At 41.4% G+C, this 22,771-nt stretch overlaps 1 protein-coding gene across 7 annotated transcripts in view; it reads right to left on the bottom strand.

The window, feature by feature from the left end:
* Positions 1 to 22,771, bottom strand: part of PCM1 (pericentriolar material 1) — a 173,136-nt gene that overhangs the window by 112,010 nt on the left and 38,355 nt on the right. For all 7 annotated transcript variants that reach the window (XM_089669565.1, XM_089669561.1, XM_089669566.1 and 4 more), the window contains exon 5: positions 586 to 763. In XM_089669565.1, coding sequence (XP_089525691.1) covers positions 586 to 763 — 178 coding nt within the window. The remainder of the gene's footprint in view (positions 1 to 585; positions 764 to 22,771) is intronic.

Here is a 22,771-nt window from a genome sequence, read left to right as displayed (position 1 = left end):
TATTGCTCGAGAGATTTGCTGTTTCTTTGAAGGGTGCATGTGATCAGCACAGGACCAATCAGCCAGGGGTTCTGCACCCTTCTACAGCAGAATGAAAATTCCTCTTACAAGCTTTAACTAGTGTTCTGCTGAATACTGATAAAAGTCACAAGGCTGCTCTAACTGCTGATGAGAAAAAGTATTTTGCAGTTAATATTTACTAAAATAATTGCATTTCCATGTTGTGTGTGCTGCGGGAGACCAGATATAGTGAATGCAGGGTCCTGGGTTAGTAACACTTTAACAATTAAGGGCATCATAAACGCAGCATTTATAGTGCGTTTATGAAACGTGGGGCAAAATGTATTTTTTGTGTGTTTTGTCGCGTGTTCGAAAAAAACTCCAAGTGTGAATGAAGCTTCAATGAAAGAGAAAAATACAGTTAACTCTTCTGTGCACGGCATGGAGAAGGTCATTCCACTGAAGATAAATGTGATTGCTGTACATTGTGCTCGGCTTTTACTTTTATTTAAGAGCTTACATACTGTGAGGAGAGAAGGGAAATATCCTACTTCTTTATATTGAAGAATGAAATGGCTCACTTACCAGAGTCATCCATCACAGCGATTGCTTGTTCGGTCTTGTGCTGTAAGGCAAGAAGAGCTGCCTGTCTTCCCTTTAAGGCCCTAAGCTGCTCCTGCTGTTGAAGGATCCTTGTCAGCAATGCATGCTGTTTTTTCATATTTTTTAATTCTTCTTTGGCCTCTTGTTGAGGATCTAAGGGCTGCAAATGAAACAGTAATTTGCTATAAAGTCTAGTGACTCACATAACATATAGCAAGTATTACATAAAGATCTAGCATTCGTATGAAAAATGTCCTGCAGAAATCTCTATAAATTCAACCGCTAGGTATGCTACAATTCATATCACAATCTCATAATGTAACCACAGAAACTGGAAGGTAATATCCAATTTGCCCATAATTACTCATACAGGCAAAAGCATACAAAATATGCAGTGCTGAGGGTTAATTGTATTAAAATATAATCAAAATAAATCTAAGAAGTTACTCCTTCACTTCTACAATATACAGACGCATCATCAAAATTTTGTATGCTGGCATTATTAAACGAAAAAAAAAAAAATTGGAATTTTGCCAGTAAAATCAGTTTCTTAGAAAAAAAGTACAGGCCACAGGTTCCTCCGAATCCCAGTTGGCCCAGTTTGTAGCAAGCAATAGGAAGATCAAAAGAAAAGACTGGTGGGACCTGTGGCCTGTACTGTAGGCCAATAAACTGATTTTACTGGTATAACAAAAATCCAATTGTTTATGTTGTACAGTACAAAACAAGGTATTTAGTCTTTACCTATTGGGCATTCAAAAGTAGTCCAGCTGAGTGGTGGGCAACACTGTAACATGGGCCTGTTGGCATTTGTTTGCAAACAGGTTAAGAAAAGCTCCACAGACTCAGAGAGAAGCTTGTAGCACCTCACACCTGAAAAAGACATCAGATGAGCTCTGGACATCTATTAACTAAAAACTTATTAGAAGATAAGATGAAAAGCCTTGCACATCTGAGAAACAGATGCAAATACAGAAAAACCCATGAAAGACGAAGGCTGGCCATACATTAAACAATTTTCTTGAGAATATTGCTTTAGATTTACCAAAAACCATATAATATGTGGTCAAACTTAAACAACACTTTCAATTGTATCCAATTAGGTAGGCCCTTGCTCTACATAGTTGAAGGTAAATATAAAGGAAATTGGACAGAAAATTGTACAGTGTATGGCCAGCCTAAGTCCTGATTCACACATATGCGGTGCAGATTGAAGCTCAGGTTTCACAGCTAAATTGATACAGCAGTTGTTGACAGGTTCACGTCAGGTTTACATCAGGTTCAGGACAGGATTAGTATAGGAACGTATCCTGTTTACACATATGCGGTTTAGGAATGGTTGCAATAAATATAAATAGCCTGTAATGCGCACCTGAACTGGACAACACTGCTCAGAAATCAGACAGCACTCTTTAAAACAGCACTTAATCAGCACCGACCATATGTGAACAGGCACCATAGGAAGCAATGTTATTTCACATGTCATGTGGATAGGATGAGGTTCAAACTGCATATATGTGAATGGGCACTAAAAGATCTGTTGTAGTGCACCTTAACAGAGCAGAGAGGAACCTGATCCTTTATGCCATAGGCATGTCTATTCTACCTAGCAATGGTGAAGTAAGAAGAGTCCCTGCAGAAACCCTCAAAAAGCACAAAGAGGGAATCGAATTACCTAAAAGGAGGCTGTAGCAGAGAGGTAGACCCTTTCAGCACATTTGGACTGTGCATTTGGCAGTACTTTGAAAAAGGCTTCCATCAGGCCCAAGATCCTCATGCAGGCATGATCGGAGGATCAACTCTGGGGACTGAAGGGTCTGGGTATGACAGCAGGACAGAAGTTTGACCTGGGGCAGGAAAATCCAATGTCAGGCCCAAGTACTCTAATCAATAACTTAGTTGTAAAAATGACTTTCAAAGGTTGAGGATCCAAATACATCTATGCAGAGTCTGCACTTTCCTGCACTGGAAAGTGACTGACAGAGAGAGAAGGGGACTGATCCTTTAGTAGAACATTGCCCAAGTACCCCACAATTTGTTACCCCTGTGAACAAAGCAAAGCAAGGCTTGGGGTAAGCACCTTGGTCCAAAGTCAGAGGGCTGCTATCAGCTAAAGAAGGTTGACATATTGGTAAGGCCAATCACCAGCCACAAAAACCCCAAAAAGAGGGAGGCAATGAGTGACCTGGCTGAATCCATATAGAATTTTTGAACCTGCAGGAACAAATTGAGTCTTCAGATCCTGGATGGGTCAAACTCCTCCATTTGGCTTAGAAACTGAACAGGTTTGAGTGGAATCTCTGAAAGCATCCCTTGTTTGCAACTGCAATGATCACTCCTTACATGAGGAACTGCTGAACATCAACAAGAAGATGAGCTCATTTTTGTGGGAAGAGAAGAAAATTGAGAACATGAACAGGGGGGAGGAAGAACCTAAACTCTAGCTTGTATCCTCTATAAAATCAAACTCTGAACCAAGACGTCAGATTTTCTTGGATCAGAAGGGCAAAAAGGCCAACAGACATTTGCTTGGATGCCCACATCTGTTGACAAACGCTTGTTCCAGGCTTCAGCTTGGAGCTGGAAGACAAACTTTTCTGAGCTTCAGAAATGAAAGCCTTCTTTTTTTGGGGGAGGAAAAGACTCCTAAGTTGGGTATACACGTTCAGCTTTTTTTTGTTCAACCAGCAGGTTAAAAAAAAAGAAGATGAACCGTGTAGAGGTGGGCCTTGTGGCCGTCGGTTCTGGTTCCAGAGACGTCAGTTCCAGTTACATGGTTTCTGGCAATTGGTGTGCAGCGATTCCTGAATCATATCAGTGGCCTGAATGTTCTGGTGCCGATTTCGGCACAAACAAAAGCAAGTGGTAACTTATGGTTTTTAATGTGAGTATACTGAATAAGAATTTCTTTATTGTTTTTGCAAGTCCCTTGGTGGTATAATGAGGAGATGGAAATGTAAGTTCCAGAAGATCTGGCATACTGGAAGCAGAGTGGAGTAGTGTTTTCCAATAAAGCAAAGCGCATAGTGACCTGTATATTTATAATAAGGGGTCACTGGTCAGTGAGCATTCTTTATTGATTTCACAAGAGAAAGAGAGAGGGAGAGCGTGAGAGAGAGAGGGTGGGGGGGTGGGGGGGGGGAGAGAGAGAAAAAGAGAGAGCGTGAAAGAGGGAAAGAGAAAGAAAAACAGAGAGAAACATTACATGAAGAATTTGAGCTATTCCGCAGAGAACAGCAATTAATAACATCTGACGGTACACTAGGTTTTGAAGGATTACTCCTTATATTTATATACATTTACTTATATATATTTTCTATAGGAACCTGCAAAGCACTGCACCCACAATCAATGGATTGTGGGTGCCATGTCAGGCTCCTGTAGACACTTCCTCCAGCTTTCTGCATGTACCTCTGTACACGCTTTCTGTTAGATTGCTGGAGGAATGATTAATGGGTTACAAATGCACTGAATACCATCACTACCAATGACAATACAAGTCTGTTTGCCATGGTCGCAGGAGAACATGTAGTTTATTTATTCACAGATCTAAAAGATCTATTTCAAACAATATTACACTACTATATTCACCTAATCAAGGAGAACTGAATAAAAGGTTTCGTTTTTAAGGCTTAAACATTACTACACCAGTGACATTAAAGTGAAACGGTGTCAAAGTAATGAGCCTGAAAGCAATTATATGCCTTCAATGGATTTGTTTTTACCTACTGTTTACTTAACTAGTTTACCTAAAAGTTGGTTCCTTGCTGAAATACTTATATAAAATATGTAAACAGTGACTTTCCCTGAAGTCGTCACTTGCAATTTAACCACAAACAATCCCTTTGTCACATTCAAGCTCTGCTAACGGGAAGAGATCATTTAGTTATAGCATGCAGCCAACAATAATTAAAAATAATGGTTAATATTGTATACCTGCCAAAAAAATATATAGAAAACAAAATGGGAATATTAACTTACAGTTAGCCAGCCATATATATATTATACGAAGTGCTCATCTGGATACAGTTACTTAAATGCCTTATATAGGTTTAACAGTGAAATTGAAATACTTTGTCACTGTTCATTTATACAGATATGCCTATGAAATAAAGAGAGTATCCTCGTATCTGAACCTGAATCAATGTTTTTCACCTGCAGCATTCCCAGTCCCAGCCAACAAATAAAAGGTAGAAGTAAAGGAACATTCTCAAGTGAGGAGTTTGGTGTTAGATGAAAAATGTAAAACCTTTTCAACTTGCTATAATGCACGCCACACTTTTCAGATATTTGTAAAAAAAAATTTGAAAACCATTTTTCATTTTCCTTCTACTTCACAATCATGTGCCACTTTGTGTTGGTCTATCGCATAAAATCCCAATAAAATACATTCACGTTTTTGGTTGTAACATGACAAAATGTGGAAAATTTCAAGGGGTATGAATGCTTTTCAAGGCACTGTATATACAAATAAGTTTGCTAGATGCGATTAACGGATTCTAGAACTTCTCATATGTCCATCCTACATTTAGAAATGCAGAAACAAGCCACAAAGCACTGCTGAATGATTTCAGATAGGAAGAAAGGGTATATGCACGTAGTGTGAAGAAGCTAAAAGTAATGTGGATGAACTATTTTACACAGTCTTAAATATATACCTTTGACTGTAAACCATATTTCAGAAGGGGAGTGCTACGTGGCCACAGTACCCTGTCAATGACAGCTGGGCTTCCACTCTTACTTTGAGAAGAGGTAGAGATGCTGAATTCTGAAACTTTCATTTGTGAGCTTTCTAGTTTGTCTTCAATGCAGGGCCAACTAAGAGATACTTCCTTTATTAAACAGTTACATTTCTTAGATTTGCCACACAACACCACATGCAAACTGAATTTTTAACAACTATAAATGGGGGGGAGGTGCTTTAATCTCATTTCACCATTTTGTGGTTTCCTGTTAATCACACAGCAAGTGCTTGCCTCACAAATGCCAAAAAAAATAAAAATAAAAAATTACTTTTAACATCCAACTTATACAATTCAAGGTAAAATGGCCTTAAAATGTTAGTAAAGTTTAATTAATAAAAAAAAATCCCTCTGCAAAGTAATAGCATAATGTTCTAATATGCATCACATACTAACATATTATTAAATACTTACCTTAAAACAAAGCCCTCCAGTGGCTCCCTGTCACTGAAGGGGCAGCATGAGTATGCCGTCTCTTCAAATCGCATGCGCAGGGCTGCATAAACAATGAAAACAGCCTTGTATGTTTAGGATATATTCCTTGTATCTACAGGTAAGCTTTATTGGATACTTACCTGTAGGTACAAGTGCACCACCCATGTTTACTACTGCTCTAAAGAGGAAAAAAAAAAAAAAAACAATCAGAAGGAAAGTATGGAGTATAATTTCTGACCTCTTCATCTGAAAATGCTAGTTACCCAACTGCCATGGTGACCCCTCTTGCTTCATTACCTTCAGTCGCTGACTGGAAAAAAGTATGAAGATAACTTATTGTAACAAGTCAGTTTATAAAGCAAAGAAGCCCTGTGTTGAAATGAAATGTCACAATTTTCTTTTACCTGTAAAGAGGAAATGAAATACCTCTCCTGACGCCGCTCTACCAAGCGCCACTCCAAACCAGAGAATTCTCCAGATGCTTTCTTATGCAGGAACTGACACTTCGAGATTATCCCCCCACTGACCTTCCTGTATCACAAAACATAGTAGTGGAGATCAGATGGAGCTCTGGGGAAGGGGGGGGGGGCATGGAGACCAGGACTCCAAGAGGGTGTTGGTTACTGCAGAAGACTTCTTCCATGGATCTCTCTGGATCAGAGTGGCGTTTGGCAGTGCAAAGAGGCTAGTAACTAATTTCCTCTTTATAGGTACAGATCTTCTGGACTTTTCGCTCTATGTCTTGATCCACACCAGTTCCTCCCACCAACCTCCACATACAGTTAGGTCCATATATATTTGGACACAGGCACAAATTTTAGTTCTATTCAGGTATTTACCAAAACATATTCAAGCTATAGTTCTATAACGGATATGGGCTGCAAGTGCACACTCTCAGGTTTAATTTGAGGGTATGTACATCCAAATTGGAGGAAGGGTTTAGGAATTACAGCTCTTAAGTGTAGCAATCCCCCCTTTTTCAAGGGACCAAAAGTAATTGGACAATTGAACATAATCATAAATAAAATGTTCATTTTTAATATTTTGTTGAGAATCCTTTACTGGCAATGACTGACTGAAGTCTGGAATCCATGGACATTACCAAAGACTGGGTTTCCTCCTTTCTGATGCTTTGCAAGGCTCTAACTGCAGCTGTCTTCAGCTGTTCTTTGTGGGTCTTTCTGCCTTTAGTTTTGCCTTCAGCAAGTGTGTACGGTCCGTGATACTTGTTTTATTTGCACGAACATACAATTTTGAGGACAAGCTTTCGGGGTATGTCCCCTTCTTCAAGGTCTAAGCAGTACTATTACAAATCACAAAGTTTAAGCAGAATGTTAGAAGGGATTGAGAAAAAGAAAAAAAAAAAAAAAGCTGCAGCAAGTGAAATGCATGCTCAATTGGGTTGAGATCGGGTGACTGACTCGGCCATTGCAGAATATTCCACTTCTTTTCCTTTAAAAGCTCCTGGGTTGCTTTTGCAGTGCGTTTTGGATCATTGTCATTATCCATCTGTACTGTGAAGCGCCATCCAATAAACTTTGCTGCATTTGGCTGAATCTCTAAACATTGCAGAATTCATCCGGCTGCTTCTGTCTTCTGTCACATCATCAATAAACACCAATGACCCAGGGCTACTGGAAGCCATGCATGCCCATGCCATCACACTGCCTCCACCATGTTTACAGATGACGTTGTATGCTTTGGTTCATAAGCTGTTCCAAGCCTTCTCCACACTTTTTTCTTCCTCGCATTCTGTTTTTTAGCAAAGTCTAATCTGGCTTTTTCTGTTCTTCAGGCTTATGAATGGTTTGCACCTTGTGGTGAACCCGCTGTATGTGCTCTCATGAAGTCTTCTCTTGACTGTAGACTTTGACAATGATACACCCACCTTCTGGAGAGTGTCCTTCACTTGTCTGGATTTGTGAATAGGTTTTTCTTTACCATAGAGTGGAAACTGCGATCATCCAGCACTGTTGTCTTCCATGGACATCCATGCCTTTTTATGTTGCTGAGTTCACAAGTGCGTTCTTCTTTCCTCAGAATGTACCAAACTGTTGATTTGGACACTACTAATGTTGCTTATAACAGCGGACTTTACCTGTTCCATACCCGCTCCATACCCTTCTCCGGATGCCAAAACAGCGCAAATACCATAGCACCTCCAGGGACAGCTCGACAACAGACTTGAGCCGGTTTTTCACCCCTCAGGCTTGGACCCTCACAGCTTGCCGGAATCCAACATTGTGCCTGGGACTGCCAAGGCACACCATGAGGAGTGTTCTGGTTCTCCCCATCGTGGGAGTCGCACATCCAGCATACCCAGCTGCACCTCTGAGGTCAGGGTTGTCTCCCCGATTGCTACACCCCAACTCTGTACTACACACTGACCAGCAGGGTCGGAAGACTCAGGCTCCATTTACTCTGAGCCAGGGCAGTTGGAAACCCTCAAGCACATTCAGCTTAGTCTGGCCTCACTCCCTACCAAAAACGAGCTGGAACGTTGGGCATTACATATTGAATCATAGCTGAAAAGGAAGGTGGATGAGGTTAGAGACAAGGTCACGGCCGCAGAGACACAAGTATCGGAACTGGAAACTACTCAAACCACTCACGAGGCTTGCATTGCGGCCTTGGAGACAACCCTCCTGCAGCAATGTGCCTAGGTCATACAGTTGCACCTGCGGGCAGATGACAGAACCGGAGTCGGAGGAACAAAATTAGCTTGAAAGGGATTTCGGAAGCAACAGCAACCGCAGTCCTGGCATCTACTGCGACAGCAATCTTTAACAAATATATGGATCGAGACCCTGCTTCAGTGATTGAACTGCACCTGATACGCAGAGTACCAGTCCCTAGAGCAGCGACCCGCAACCAACCTAGGGACGTGCTCTGCAAGGTCCATTTCTTTTGGGAGAAGGACCAGATTTTAAAAAACAGGCCTGGCGCCAGGGTCCTATGGAGTTCGATGTTGCTACAGTCCACCTCTTGCCGGACTAGTCTAGGCCTACACTAGAAATGAGCCAGAAGCTGAAACCCTTTGCTAGAAATCTTGCAAACTGCAGCGGCCACATACAAGTGCGGATACCCTTCCACATCATCGTTACAACGGACAATCGTCAATTTGCCATGTACTCACCGGCCCACCTGCCAGCTTTGTTTCAATTCCTGGGGATTGCTCCAATACCGGTTCCTGACTGGCTCGATGCCTTTCCGGACCCCCTTCCACCGATCCCAACCTTTAACTCCTTACACCAAAGGAGAAAATGGCAGCATTCCAGAAGTGCCAGTGTACAGAGGCCCCGGGATCGTCCTTTGGACTCTGAACCCTAATTGACAGTTCCGAAGCCTGGGTCTGATGCCTCCAAGATGGTGCCCTGGAGTTGCACCGACACTCTTCCTTAAGGGCACTATTTATGGTCACCTGGTAACTCTGGCAAATTTCAACATGGATCTGGTGGGCTTCCTTGTCTTGAGAAATTGTCAACCTTTGCGGAGGGAGTTCGGATAGTGGGGGGACCTGAATGTGGCCTTGGACCCTCTATTGGATGTCTCTAAAGGGTCCTCTCACATGTCTTACGTGGCCCTATGGAGAATAAAAAAAAGACCCTCTTGGGGGAAACCCTGGTGAATGTATGGCATCTCCTACATCCCAATTCACTGAATTATAGGTTTCATTATGCCTCGAATGATCTGTATTCGCGTCTAGATTACTTCTTCTTACGCCAGTCTGCACTTCCCTTGCTGATGGCGGGGGAGATCAGCCTCTGAACAATTTCTGACCCTAAGAGGTTAGGGGAGGATGCAAGATGTTCTTTCTGGACTGTGGAGGTTGAACAATAGCTTGCTTCAACAACCACAATATTTAGCTGGCCTTGTGAAGGACATTCAAGAATATTCTGTCACTAATGAGACTCAAGAGCTCTCTCCATGGGTGATGTGGGAGGCACATAAATGTGTCATGCGGGGTTCCCTTTTCCAGCTGGGGCTAGAGTTAAAAAGGAACATCAAAAGGACATGATACTCTTTTGGGCCGTATCAGGGTCCTGGAACAATCTCAAACGCTCCCTAGCTTCAGATAGAGCTGACCTTAAACTCTGAGGAGACAACCTAAACTCTATCCTTCTCACGAAAGCAAAAAGTAAATTGATGTATTCCCGGGGACATTACTATGAATTTGGAGGTAAACCTGGGAGGCTACTGGCCCGAGCTCTTCGGGATACCAAAAAAAAAAATCTCATATACAGATGGTGAGATCCCCGCAGGGTGACAAATTGCATAAATCTCAAGATATCACAAACTGTTTCAGGTATTATTACGAGAAGCTTTACAATTTACCTAATGGTGTTCCAACCGATCCCCAGACTAGAGCATCGACTAAAGATGCCTATTTTCGACAACTGGGTATACCTCAATTGTCTGCAGCAGACAGGGAAGAAATGGAGGGTCCCATTACAGAACAAGAGGTTCTATCGGCGATGCAGGGGATGGAGACAAACCGATGCCCGGCCCGTACAGCTTCCCCTTACTCTACTACCGGACTTTCTCTGCCCATTTAGTACCTACATTGGTGAAATCATGTAACTCTCTGTTGAACGGGGAGGTATTGCTCGTATCCACTCTTGCTGCGAATATTGTCTTGATTCCCAAAGAGGGCAGAGAAGGTTTGGACTGCGCAAATTATTGTCCCATCTCTATGTTAAACATAGACCTCAAAGTCTTTATGAAGATCCTAGCCAATAGGCTCATATCGCACTGGCCCACCTTGGTCCATAATGACCAAGTGGGTTTCATTCCGAACAGTGAGGTGAGGGATGACACCACCAAAGCACTCAATCTGATTAATCTGGCCCGCTCTAGAGACATCCCCCACCTTGTTGTTATCAGCGGATGCGGAGAAGGCTTTTGATCAGGTCAACTGGCTTTTCCTTGAGACATATAGGTTTGGGAGATCATATGTGCAAATGGGTGGACAGAAGTTATTCACACCAAACAGCGACTGTGAGAGCTAATGAGGTCATGTCCTCCGCATTCTCACTGAGTAAAAGCACTACACAGGGCTGTCCTCTGTTGTCCCTGATCTTTGTTTTGATCTTTACTCTGTAGAATCAGGACCCACCTGGATATCAGGTGCCTACAGGCCGGGGACATTCAGCACAAGGTAGCATCTTATGCCAGCAACCTTCTCTTCTTTATTACATGACCACACAATTCCCAACCCCCTCCAAGAGCTGCAAACATATGCAGCGTTATCAAACTACAAAATAAATATAAACAAATTGGAGACTTTAAATATCAACCTGAGTCCAGAGGATCTAAAATAGTCTCTATAATTTCCCCTTTGCCTGGGCCCAGAAAAAACTAAAATATTCAGGCATACAGTATATCTCACCCACTTCCCATCTGAGATATTCAAAGAGAACTTTCTCCCGCAGTTGTCAACAACTAGACCGAATATGAACCGTTGGCACCAACGTTTAGTTGGTTTGACCGCAACAGTATTCTGAAAATGACAGTCTTGCCCAGGCTCCTATAATTGCTGCAAAAACTCCGGGTTGCACTCCCTAGATCCTTTCTCAGAGCGATCAAAGCGGAATGCTTGACTTTCTTATGGGGCCATACAACGAAAACGTATCTCATATCAACTTCTGGCTTTACCCAAAGAGCAGGGGGCCTAGGGTTCCCGGATCCCTTCACATATTTCCATGTAGTACATATGTCCCGTACCCTAGACTGGATCAAACATAGCTCCGAAAAGTAATGGGTAACCCTGGAACAATTTTTGTCACCACTCCCTTTACCGACACTACTGTGGCAAAATTCACCTTTCCCTTCGGAGGTCAAAATGCATCCTACCATAGGGACCACAATGGCGACCTTGGCTAAAGCGGGCTGCTTAAGCTCTGCTACACAAGTCTTTTTCCCTAATGTCCCTTATCATAGGGGCTCAGGAGTTTCCCTCGGGAGTGGAGGACACGCGATTTCAGGCTTTTCTATCCACCAATCAATTCCAATTCCGCGCCTAGGACTTTTCAATGGGCAACAGATGGCGCTCCATTTCTGAGATCCAAGGGATGCTTTCCCCCCCTCTAGATCCATGGAAAGCTATGCAAATATGCCACTTTCTACCATTAAACTGAAAAAGGTGCTTTCATGTAAGATCTCGCAATTTGAGCAACTCTGCTTGGAAACCTCCTCTTTACGTCAAACGCTTTCAATGTCCTATGCTTTGATTTCCATACCTCCGGAGGACTATGTTCCCCCTTTTCTTCAGGGATGGGAAATGGAAAAATCCTGTCTCGGGCTCAGAAAGCCCAGGTTCTTTATTATGCACACTGGTCTTCCCTATCCAGCTGATATCAAGAATCAAGCTACACACTGCTGACCAGATGGCATAGGATCCAAGAGTTCCTCCACAAGATCTTCTCAGAGTTCTCATAGTTGTGTTGGTGTTGCCAGCAAGAGACTGGTACACTGTTGCAGACCTTTTGGTCATACCCAGCTTTACAGGCCTTTTGAAATGATGTTAAAACAGATGATCCACAAACTTACCGATTTCACTCTGGACATGTGCCCGGAAGTTTTCCTCCTGAACCTTACTCCCAGACGTAGGTACAAGAAGTCCCTCCTGATCCACTTGCTCAATGCAGCCAGAGTGTGTATTCCATTGAATGGAAACAAACTGCCCCTCTAGCAAGCAGCCAATGGATAGCAGTAGTGAACAAGATCAATGACATGGAACGTTTGACAGCAGCCATTAAACATTAGCAAAACGTGGTTTTATTGGCACGACTTCCAATGCACACAAGATTAGGCTTTGCTCCTTTCTTCACAGGCTGCATAGGTCCAGGGCTAGTGAAAGTGGACTAAGTTGCCCCCGGCATTCTCTAAAGAAGACTCCAGCCCCCTTCCCCCCCTACAATCACCTTTCCCCCTTCCCTTAATTCCTTATAGCACAGTCCCCGTCCCCCCCCCCCCCCCCGCCTTTTTTTTTTTCCTTTTTCCTCCCTCTATTCGCTCTCTCCCCCTCCCTTTCGTTCTCTCTTTCCTGTGTTCCTCTCTTTCTCTTTTTTGCTGCCTTTTGTCTACCCATCGCTTCTGGAAAGTTTTTGCTCTAGAGGCCCAAACCTGAAAGGGTGGGATCCGGATTAATGTTTCAGAGAGATGGCAAGGAGGTTGTACAATGACTCCTGCCTGGTAACTAACCTCTGGGCGTACTGTCATTTCATCTGTCTACCTGCTGCTTCATGTGTGCTGCAGTGAGGCACAGTTTTCTACGATATGGAGGTAAATAATGTTCATACTTTACTTATAACATTTGTTATTGTCCCTCCATGCTTGGTGGATTTTTCCTTTTTGCCTTGTTGTAACATGTAATGTGCTAAAGAGTGAAATAAAAAATCTAAATGAAAAAGAAAAAAAAAAAAAAAACACAAGAACACAATGTTCTGGATGTGGGGGTGAGCGGATTCCTCCATCCACCTTGTTTGTGTGGATGGAACAGGCTGAGAAAAAAAAAAAACAAACATGTATGGGCAGCTAAATGCTTAGAAGTTTAGGTTTCTTCAAAAAACTTAAGCTAGGAATTTCTGAAATGAAACCGGCAGTTTGTGGGGCTAACAGTAAGAGAGGTAACTATTCTCCTTTACAGGTACATAAAGATTAGCAATGGGAGCTCCTTAATTTCTCTTAATCACAGGTGTACTTTAAAGGACATCTCCAAAAATGGATCCTTTAAATTAAAAGAAAGGGACATACAAATTTTCTGCCTGTGGCACTCCATAGTAAACCAGCATTAATGGTGAATGCTACCTGTGAACAGAATCTCTCAGTGATTCCATCGATGAGATTTTTTTAGTCATAAGGCTCCATTCATGTGCGACCCATGCTATGCAGGTAGGGTAGCCTATTCATGTCATTGGGCTGCCCTAAAAGCAGAAACGTGGGGTAAAAAAGTCCTGGATAGTGCTGCACCATGAGGTTTCACACGCACAAAAACGCAGATGTTTTGCCGATGCATGGGGGTGCCATTAAGAATTAATGGTACCCCATGTGTCTGCTAAAGAGCAGCACGCTTTTCCTGTGGATCGGGAAAGCACATGGTTTGGAGAGCATTCCCAGACCACAACAATGTGAACCTAGCTCAATTCCCAGCTCTGCCATCCAAAACCTTGATTCTTACTCCTCATGCTTTAACACTAGGATCAATGACTCTTTGGTGTTCTCTAAAAGAGAAAACAAAATGGAAAAACCTTAAAGTGTTACTAAACCCAGGACCCTGCATTCAATATATCTGATCTCCCCCAGTACACAGAACATTGAAATGCAATTATTATAGTAAATATAAACTGCTAAATACCTTTTCTCATCAGCAGTACATAGCACTTTTGTGACTTTTATCAGCGTCCAGCTAAGCACTGTTTAATCTTGTAGGAGGAGTTTAAAAAAAAAAAAAAAAACTCTAGCAATACACACCAAATGGAACATGTGCAGACTTGCCACTGTGTTCTTGTGTGCTGTTCATAGCCAAATGTATTGCAGAAAGTAGAAATGGAGGATCAGAGAAGGCAGGACAAAAAAGCCTTTTTATAAAATGCGGAGGGATTAGTCTTTTAGGTTCCAAAGCGAGTATAACAAGCATGCTTCACATCATATAGTCTGATTTTACTACTGTGGATTTAAGTGTGAGAAAAACTCCTTTTATTATGTCACTAACAGGTATGATAAAGTCTGATACACCAACGAGATGGCATCTGTGTTCCAAAATTGACAGACTATCAGAGCTTACTGAAAATAGAGAGAAGACCAGACACACGAAACAACTTAGCAACCCCTGGAAACAAAACTGGAGACATGATCTTTCTGACTTATTTTAGCCAGTCTATCCTGCTCATTCATAACACTATGGGATTGATTACACAGTGACTATTTAGTTAGCAAACTGAAAGATAATTTTAGAATCTGAACATTCACCTTGCAAAACAAAGGTGTTCTTAACTTTAGTATATCGACAACTATAAATTTAGTTGTTTAGAAGGAGTTCCATTCATCTATACACTTTCACAAATGCCACAGGCAAAAGATATTCTAGTCTCACTGCAGGATCTTATACTAAAGAGTGCAGCACAAGAAGTGAGAACACCAAAAACCCCAACTAGCACAGAACCAGAGCCACCACTAGTTCTCATCGCTGTAAGCCCCAATAGACACAAAAAGCCAAGCAGATCACCATATTGCCTACATTTCAAAAAATAACTGTAAACTAAACTTTGAACAAAATCTTAGATTTTTTATGTATGTTTTTAGTCAAGGCCAAAATATTACAAAGCCATGACAATAGTAAATACATGCCAAGTTTTACATCTTGGACAAGGTTTCTGAAATAATTTTACCAAATAGTTTTACAACAAATTCAGGGAGAAATGCATTATATGGTCAACTAGTATAGTAAAAATTACTTAGAATATTTTTTTTAAAAATGCTATGAAGTATGACAAAGCTTCCACTTGGAGACACACACACCTAAACTGAAGGGGCTTACGTACCTAAAAGGAACCAGGTATTTCAAAAATGTGCTTACCGTGGTATCTGAAGCCTCAGACTGCACATCAAAGTTTAGTGATATGCTCTCAGCTACAGAACCTGATTCCACTGCTGAATCTATAGTGCGGGTATCCTCCTCATTTTCACTAGCCTGAAATATGGTATTAGTATAAAAGATTGAAAAACAGTCGAGAGACAAAATTACGCATTTTAAAAATTTCATCAGACACGTAACATGCAGTCGGTAAAAATCAGACTTACAAGCATTTTTTGAAGAAATTTACAGTAACCCTTTTCCTGGGCTTTTAGATGGCCAATTAAGTCTGACAAGTGTTCCACATTTGCTGACCTTTCATGTTTCTAAACAAGGTCATCTCTCATAGAACTGGCCTTAGAGATATAGTTGCGAATCTGTACAAGTCTACTCACAATCTACAGAAAAAGGCATGAACGGTAACTATGTGTTCAAAATGGCTTTTATTTTTTTGTGTTAGCCAGGCACATTGTAACAGAACAAAAGAATTAACGGATTTTTAGAGTAAATATTATTGGGATACATAAAAGAAGATGATGGTAGAAGCAGTCTTTTTATGGTCTTGCATTTTCAGATTTCCACAAATCACATGCACACAGTTAGCCCAGCAATACTATATGGAACAGAACAAAGTGAAATGCAAACAATCAGCACCCGTGTAAAAAGAGAAGTATAATTTTTTTTTTTGTTTTTTTTAAATCATACTTTGCTAGGTGGATTCAGTATCAAACTGATGCTGCTTCTATCCCCTGCTGGCTCCGAAAAGACGAGAACTGAGCAATCAGACACCACTGATCACTCAGCACTCCCTGCCGCACTGAGCAGAGAGCGCTGTCTGCTCTACCCTCCCCCCCTTCCCAATGCTCACTGGAGCCCTGGACTGTGGAGGAGACAAAAGCAGCTGGCTCAGGCTCTCGCTGAGCGGCTGACCCAGGTGCCGGTCCAGGCTCAGGCTTGGATCCTAACCACATAGCCACAATCTTTCCCTACCCTGGACCGGCTGAGTGACATTTAGCCCATTGTCAGCTGAAAATGGGTCACAGGAGTGCAGAACAAGCTGCACTCCTGTGATCCACAGGAGAAGTACAGCCAAACAAGCTCTGGCTGTACTTTTTTCAACTCATCCACAATAATGGACTCTATATAATATTTGTGCAGTCACTAGCAAGCCAATCTTATGGCAAAAATGAATCTGGCATGGGCAAGAGATGAATGGATCCAATTAGTACCACACTTTTTTGTGGTCATTTTCTTTAGAACTTTTTTTATTTTTAGCTTTTTACGAGACACTAAAGTAATAAATGGACAACAACATGCCCATAACTAAGCTTGCAATTTCATATCAAGACATATGAATGGTCGCTCAGGTACTGTAATGAAGTAAGTCAGCCTTGTGTACGGAGTATAAATTATAAAGGATGTTAGGTGAAATTCCCTTGAAGTATATGTGAACCTAAACCTTGTAAAATAAACAATTCTGCTTAAAATAGAAATGTAAGGCAAAACACTTGTGCATAGATATAAAATTAAATTTTAAATAGTAAACACATATTTTTCCCTTTTTCATAAGTGATCACATACTCTGTTCTCACCTGCACCTATAATACACTGATCTTCCCAGTGAATGGCTGTGCAGGGGGGAGGCGTGTTTGAACCTTTTCTCCTCCAATGATCAGAATTGTCCTGTTCTCAGCACAGCTGGAGAACTACCTGTGTTCTCATGTCTAGCTTGGTCAGTTTGGTCATTTGGTCAGTCCAGAGGGACTGGCAGGAACACAAGGGATTTCACACAAAAGGAAGCAATACACAGAGAACATGATACTTTTTCATACAAGCACATGGTACAGCAGACACATATCAAGAATATAAAATGAAAACAAAGATGTAACTTGCGAGCCACTCACTGCTATTACAGGATCGCAAACATACAAAACATCCTCTTTAAATGTGCAAATAATTCAAAAACATAAAGACAATATGTTGCGCTCCTTCTTTGAATATTAAATCAATACAAATTTCCAATAAATATTAAAAAAAATCAGTATTAATAAACTTGTGAAAAACAGAAAATCATGTGAAATCAAAATGTCATCCCGTGCTCATCATACAAAAAAATATATAATATAAAAAATATAATATATATAAAAATGAATCAGTCTTCAATGAACAAAAAAATTATATGCGACTTTTCCCAGTGAATCAAATCAGTAATTCCAGGTGACTTCCTTAGTGAGTATAAGATGTGCGCTCACCTCCAGATTAGCCTGTAACAGGCTAATAACACTTTTTGTCCACTCAATGGGACTGATGTTTATTGCACCATATGAAGAGTGGTGGGTCCCTCTCAGGCTGCTTCCCGTCTCCTACTCCTGCTGGGATCTTACTCCTATACTGCTTATCTCCTGCTTTCCTTTCCTTGGCAGGTGCCCTCAGTGGAAAGAAAATTACCAAAAATAGTGCTGTATCTTTTTTAAAAAACAGTGCTTTATTTAAGTATCAGTAGCACTCACATTTAAAAATAGTGTAAAAAACACTTTTATATCACCAACAATTTTGTGACTTTTCCCAGTGATTCAAATCTAATCAGTAATTCCAGGTGACTTCCTTAATGAGTATAAGATGTGCGCTCACCTCCAGATTAGCCTGTAACAGGCTAATAACACTTTTTGTCCACTCAATGGGACTGATGTTTGTTGCACCATATGAAGAGTGGTGGGTCCCTCTCAGGCTGCTTCCAGCAGGAGTAGGAGACGGGAAGCAGCCTGAGAGGGACCCACCACTCTTCATATGGTGCAATAAACATCAGTCCCATTGAGTGGACAAAAAGTGTTATTAGCCTGTTACAGGCTAATCTGGAGGTGAGCGCACATCTTATACTCACTAAGGAAGTCACCTGGAATTATTGATTTGATTCACTGGGAAAAGTCACATATATTTTTTTTTTCATTGAAGACTGATTAATTTTTATATATATTATATTTTTTATATTATATATTTTTTCGTGTATGATAAGCACGGGATAACATTTTGATTTCACATGATTTTCTGTTTTTCACAAGTTTATTAATATTGATTTTTTTGATATATCTATTGGAAATTTGTATTGATTTAATATTCAAAGCAGGAGCGCAACATATTGTTTTTATGTTTAAGAATCTAAAATGGGTTTACAAATTCTTTAACCACTTCTTGACCGCCCTTTAGCAGAAATACTGCTACAGGGCGGCACAGGTGCACAGAATCAAGCACGCACCCCCTCCCCCCCCCAGCCAACCCGCGGGTGCCATGATTTCATCCCCAAGGGATCAAACATCTGATTTAGCCCAGTGATGTTCGGCCTAAATCAGATGATCGATCCCTGCCCTATCAGGGATCTTCCTGTACCTGTGTTTACACTTACAAAAGGTACAGGAAATTATGACATCTCTCTCTGGGCACATCCTGTCCCAGAGAGAGAAGAAGACAGTGAGTAAAACAGCACACTTGCACACAGTTAGAACACTTTCAGATCACATTTAACCCTTTGATCGCCCCCCCCCCCCACCCCCGTGTCATTAGTACAGATTTTTTGCCGATCACTGTATTAGTGTCGCCGGTGACTTTAGATTAGAGTCAGCTCTAGCATTAGAGTCAGCTAGCGTCCCTCCCAAATAGCGTCAGATTGCCTATCAGTACACCAGTCATCACATTTAACCACTTGATTGCCAGGAACACGCTCACATATACAATAAACCTTCATTGCTAGTATAATGTCTGAACGGATCAATATCTTTGATCAGATCAGCACTATACCAGCACCCACATTAGTATAGTTTCCCCAAAGACGCAGCGTTAGCAGGATCAGCCCCGGCACCAGCCAGCACCTGCGTTTAGCCCCTACGCTTACCCCCATCTCTCTCCCCCAGCAAGTGCAGTGTCAGTAGATCACTGTCCCTTGATACATTGCACAAAAAACCGCAGTGTTCGCAGAGTCAGGCCTGATCTCTGTTAGCACTTGCCAGTAAATTTTTTTGTAGCGGTTCATGCAGTCCCTGACAGCCAGGTGCTCTTTTTCCTGTGAGTCGCACTAGGTACTAGTGGTGCACTGGAGTGAAAATTCTGGTGCCGAAGCCGAAATTGGCATCTAAAAATTAATATATACTTTTTGGAAAAAAATACACTTTAATGATTAAAAAAACAAAAACACAATAAATACCCCTTTTTTGTAAAATATGAAAGAGGATGTTACAGCAAGTAAATAGAAACATGTCATTCTTTAAAACCGCGCACGCTCATGTTATGTAATCAAACTACATGGACAACGCTTTAAAATGTTCTACAGATTACCAGTGTAAAGTTAAAGAGGAGTTCTAGTGCTAGAATTATTGCACTTGTTCTGACATTCGTGGCGAACCTCACGTGTGGTTTGAACACAGTTTACATATGTGGGCGGGGCCTACGCATGTGTTCACTACTACGCGTGAGCATGGGGGAGATGGAGTCACAGTAAACTTTTTAAAAAAAAATTATTTTTACTCTGTCCCTTTAAAAAAAAAATGAATCACTTTTATTCCTATCACAAGGAATGCATGTATCCCTTGTGATAGAAATAATTAGTGACAGGTCCTCTTTATGGAGAGATATGGGGTAAGACCCCACATATCTCCTACAATGTAAAGCATTAGATAAAAAAAAAAGCATTGATCTAGCGCTTTAAAAAAAGAACATAAATTAAAAATGGCCTTGTTTACAAGGCACTGGAATCGGAAGTGACATCGTTCCGGTCCTCCAATGGCATAGAGATGAGTGCAGGCCATCTTTCCTACACTAATCTCTATTGTTCAGTGGTTTCTTAGGTAAGGCTGAGAACTACCGAGCAACTGCGACGAGGGAGCGGGGTTATTTTCGGCACCTGTATCGGTGCTTTTATTCATATCAGCCAACGGCCAATAGGGGTGTTTTTGGCCACCGAAATTTCCGTACACCCCTACTAGGTACCTATAAATTTAGTGGCCAAAATGTCAATCGAAAGGTAGTGAAGAGGCCTACAGGTTTCTGAGCATGTCAGGTGAGAGCGAAGGGGAAGACTCACTGACACAATCTGCCTCAGAATACAAACCTGTAGACAGCAGAGGCACCATGACAGATAGCTCAGACGATGGAGAAGTCGTCCTTGCTAAGGTGAGGTGTACCAAACCCCGTTCCCAGGTTGGTGAGATTTTACAATCATATGATGACTCTCATATGCAACAGAGTGCCAGTTCTAGTGCCACTCTACCTTTTGGTGAACTGGCGAGCACCAGCGGCCTAGTACATCCTGGTATTATACATACCAACACTGAGGTATCACTTGGTGACGTGTCGAGCCCCACAAGTGCAGTACAAGCTGGTGTGGTGGCGAGCACAAGTAGTGTCCCGAAACCGCCAAGGATTTGCACACAGGCCCATAGAGCCCCTAGTATCCTTCCAGATATACTTGCAAATCCCAATTGGCAGCCCCCGTACTTCCCCCACTCACTGCCCGACCCGGAATTAAGGTGGAAACAGCAAATTTAACAAGTTCCCGCCCCGGCCTATAGCCAGATGGCTGCCGGGCGAGAAGCTCGTCCCTCCAGGTGGACGCCATATTGCGTCCTTTCAGTCATGCGCAGTTTGCCTGCCCGCAGAGCTGTGATCTGTCACCGGCCGTGTACCTTGAACACGGCCGATGACAGATATGTGTACCAGCCCCGTTGCCAGTGCCATGTGACCTGGTGTGACCAATCAGTTGAATACAATGGATGGCTTCCTTTCATGCCATCTATTGTATACTAGTGTGTCTAGCTGTGAATGGTCACAGCGATCACATGCACAAGCCGGGTTAATCACAGCCCAGCTGTGTCATGTGATTAGCCGTAGCCAAATCACACCTAAACACAAAAAAAAAAAAAAAACCCTGAATGAATCGATGTCATTCAGGTAAATGCTTGCTTATAGCAAAGTAATTCTTTGCTATAAGCAAATTGTGTAAAAAAAAAAAAAAAAATACTGATCACTTCCCAAAGTAATACAATGTTACTATGGTAACATTATACTACTTTGGTCATAGTGAAAAAAGAAAAAAAAAAAATCTTAAAAAAAATTGATAATTTAAAAAAAAAATTTTTATTTTTTTTTTATATACGGTCACCAGTCAGTGTCCCTGATCACTGCCATGCCAGTTATCTGATGACGCTGTACTGCACTGGTGACAGTACGTAAAAAAAAAAAAAATGGTGAAAATCATTTTTTTTATTTCTTAGTTTCTGAAAAAATGACAAAAAAAATGACAACTTCAAAAAACTCGCTATGACTGTTATGAATACGTCGGTCTACTTTGCAAAAAGGGGTCATTTGGGCGAGATCTGTACTGTTCCGACATTCTTGAACCTCAAGAAATTAGATTGGCCGTCAGTACTTGATCAATTTTCAGATATATCCCATAGTTTGTGAACTCTATAAAAACTTTCCTACAGAATAAATAATACTACCTAATTTGGGTTATTTTCACCAAAGACATGTAGTAGAATACATTTTGGCCTAAATTTATGAAAAAAATTTATTTACAAAATTTTATAACAGAAACAAAGAAAAAACGTGTTTTTTTTTTTGCAAAATGTTTGGTCTTATTTTGTTAATTTAGCAAAAATTAAAAACCCCAGCGGTGATTAAATACCACCAAAAGAAAGCTCTAGTGTGAAGAAAATGATAAAATTGTAGTTTGGGTACAATGTTGTATGACTACGCAATGGTCATTCAAAGTGTGAGAGCGCTGAAACCTGAAAATTGGCCTGGGCAGGAAGGGGGTAAAAGTGCCCTGTATGGAAGCAGTTAACTACTCCCCTTGATTTTTTATGAAGCTGATTTTCACAGAAGATCTGTATGCATTGATTGTGGATCAAAGCAATTTATATGCATGCTGGTTTATCGCTGCCAACAAAAATTCAAACCTTGCCAGACCATTCAAATGGAAACCCATTATAGTTTCCGAATGTAAAGTTTTTTGGGGCCTAACGCTCAACATGGGCATTACTAAAAAAATTATTTGCGGTTGTATTGGTCCGCAGGCCCGATTCATCATATGCCTGTGTTCTCTGCTGCCATGACCAGGCATAGATATGAGAGTATAATGCATTTTATTCATTTCAATGACAATACACTGTCGTCCTCGGGGTGACCCTGAATTTGACAGGCTCCACAAAACTAGGCTCCTTGTAAATCACCTTAACCAAAAATTTGCATTACTCCCCAGCATAACATCTGCATTGATGAGTCCTTCATTCATTTTTCTGGCCACCTTACATTCAAACAATTTCTCCCCAGCAAGCATGCCAGATATGGGATCAAGATGTATAAGACCTGTGAGAGGACAACAAGCTATACATATAAGTTCCGGATTTAAGTGGGGAAAGATAGTCAC

Source organism: Staurois parvus, unplaced genomic scaffold (genome assembly GCF_062004578.1).
Source record: "Staurois parvus isolate SC_StPar_1 unplaced genomic scaffold, SC_StPar_1.0 ptg000080l, whole genome shotgun sequence".
NCBI classification, from domain to species: domain Eukaryota; kingdom Metazoa; phylum Chordata; class Amphibia; order Anura; family Ranidae; genus Staurois; species Staurois parvus.
Note: the sequence above shows the minus strand (reverse complement) of the source record. Positions and strands in the feature narration are given on the sequence as shown.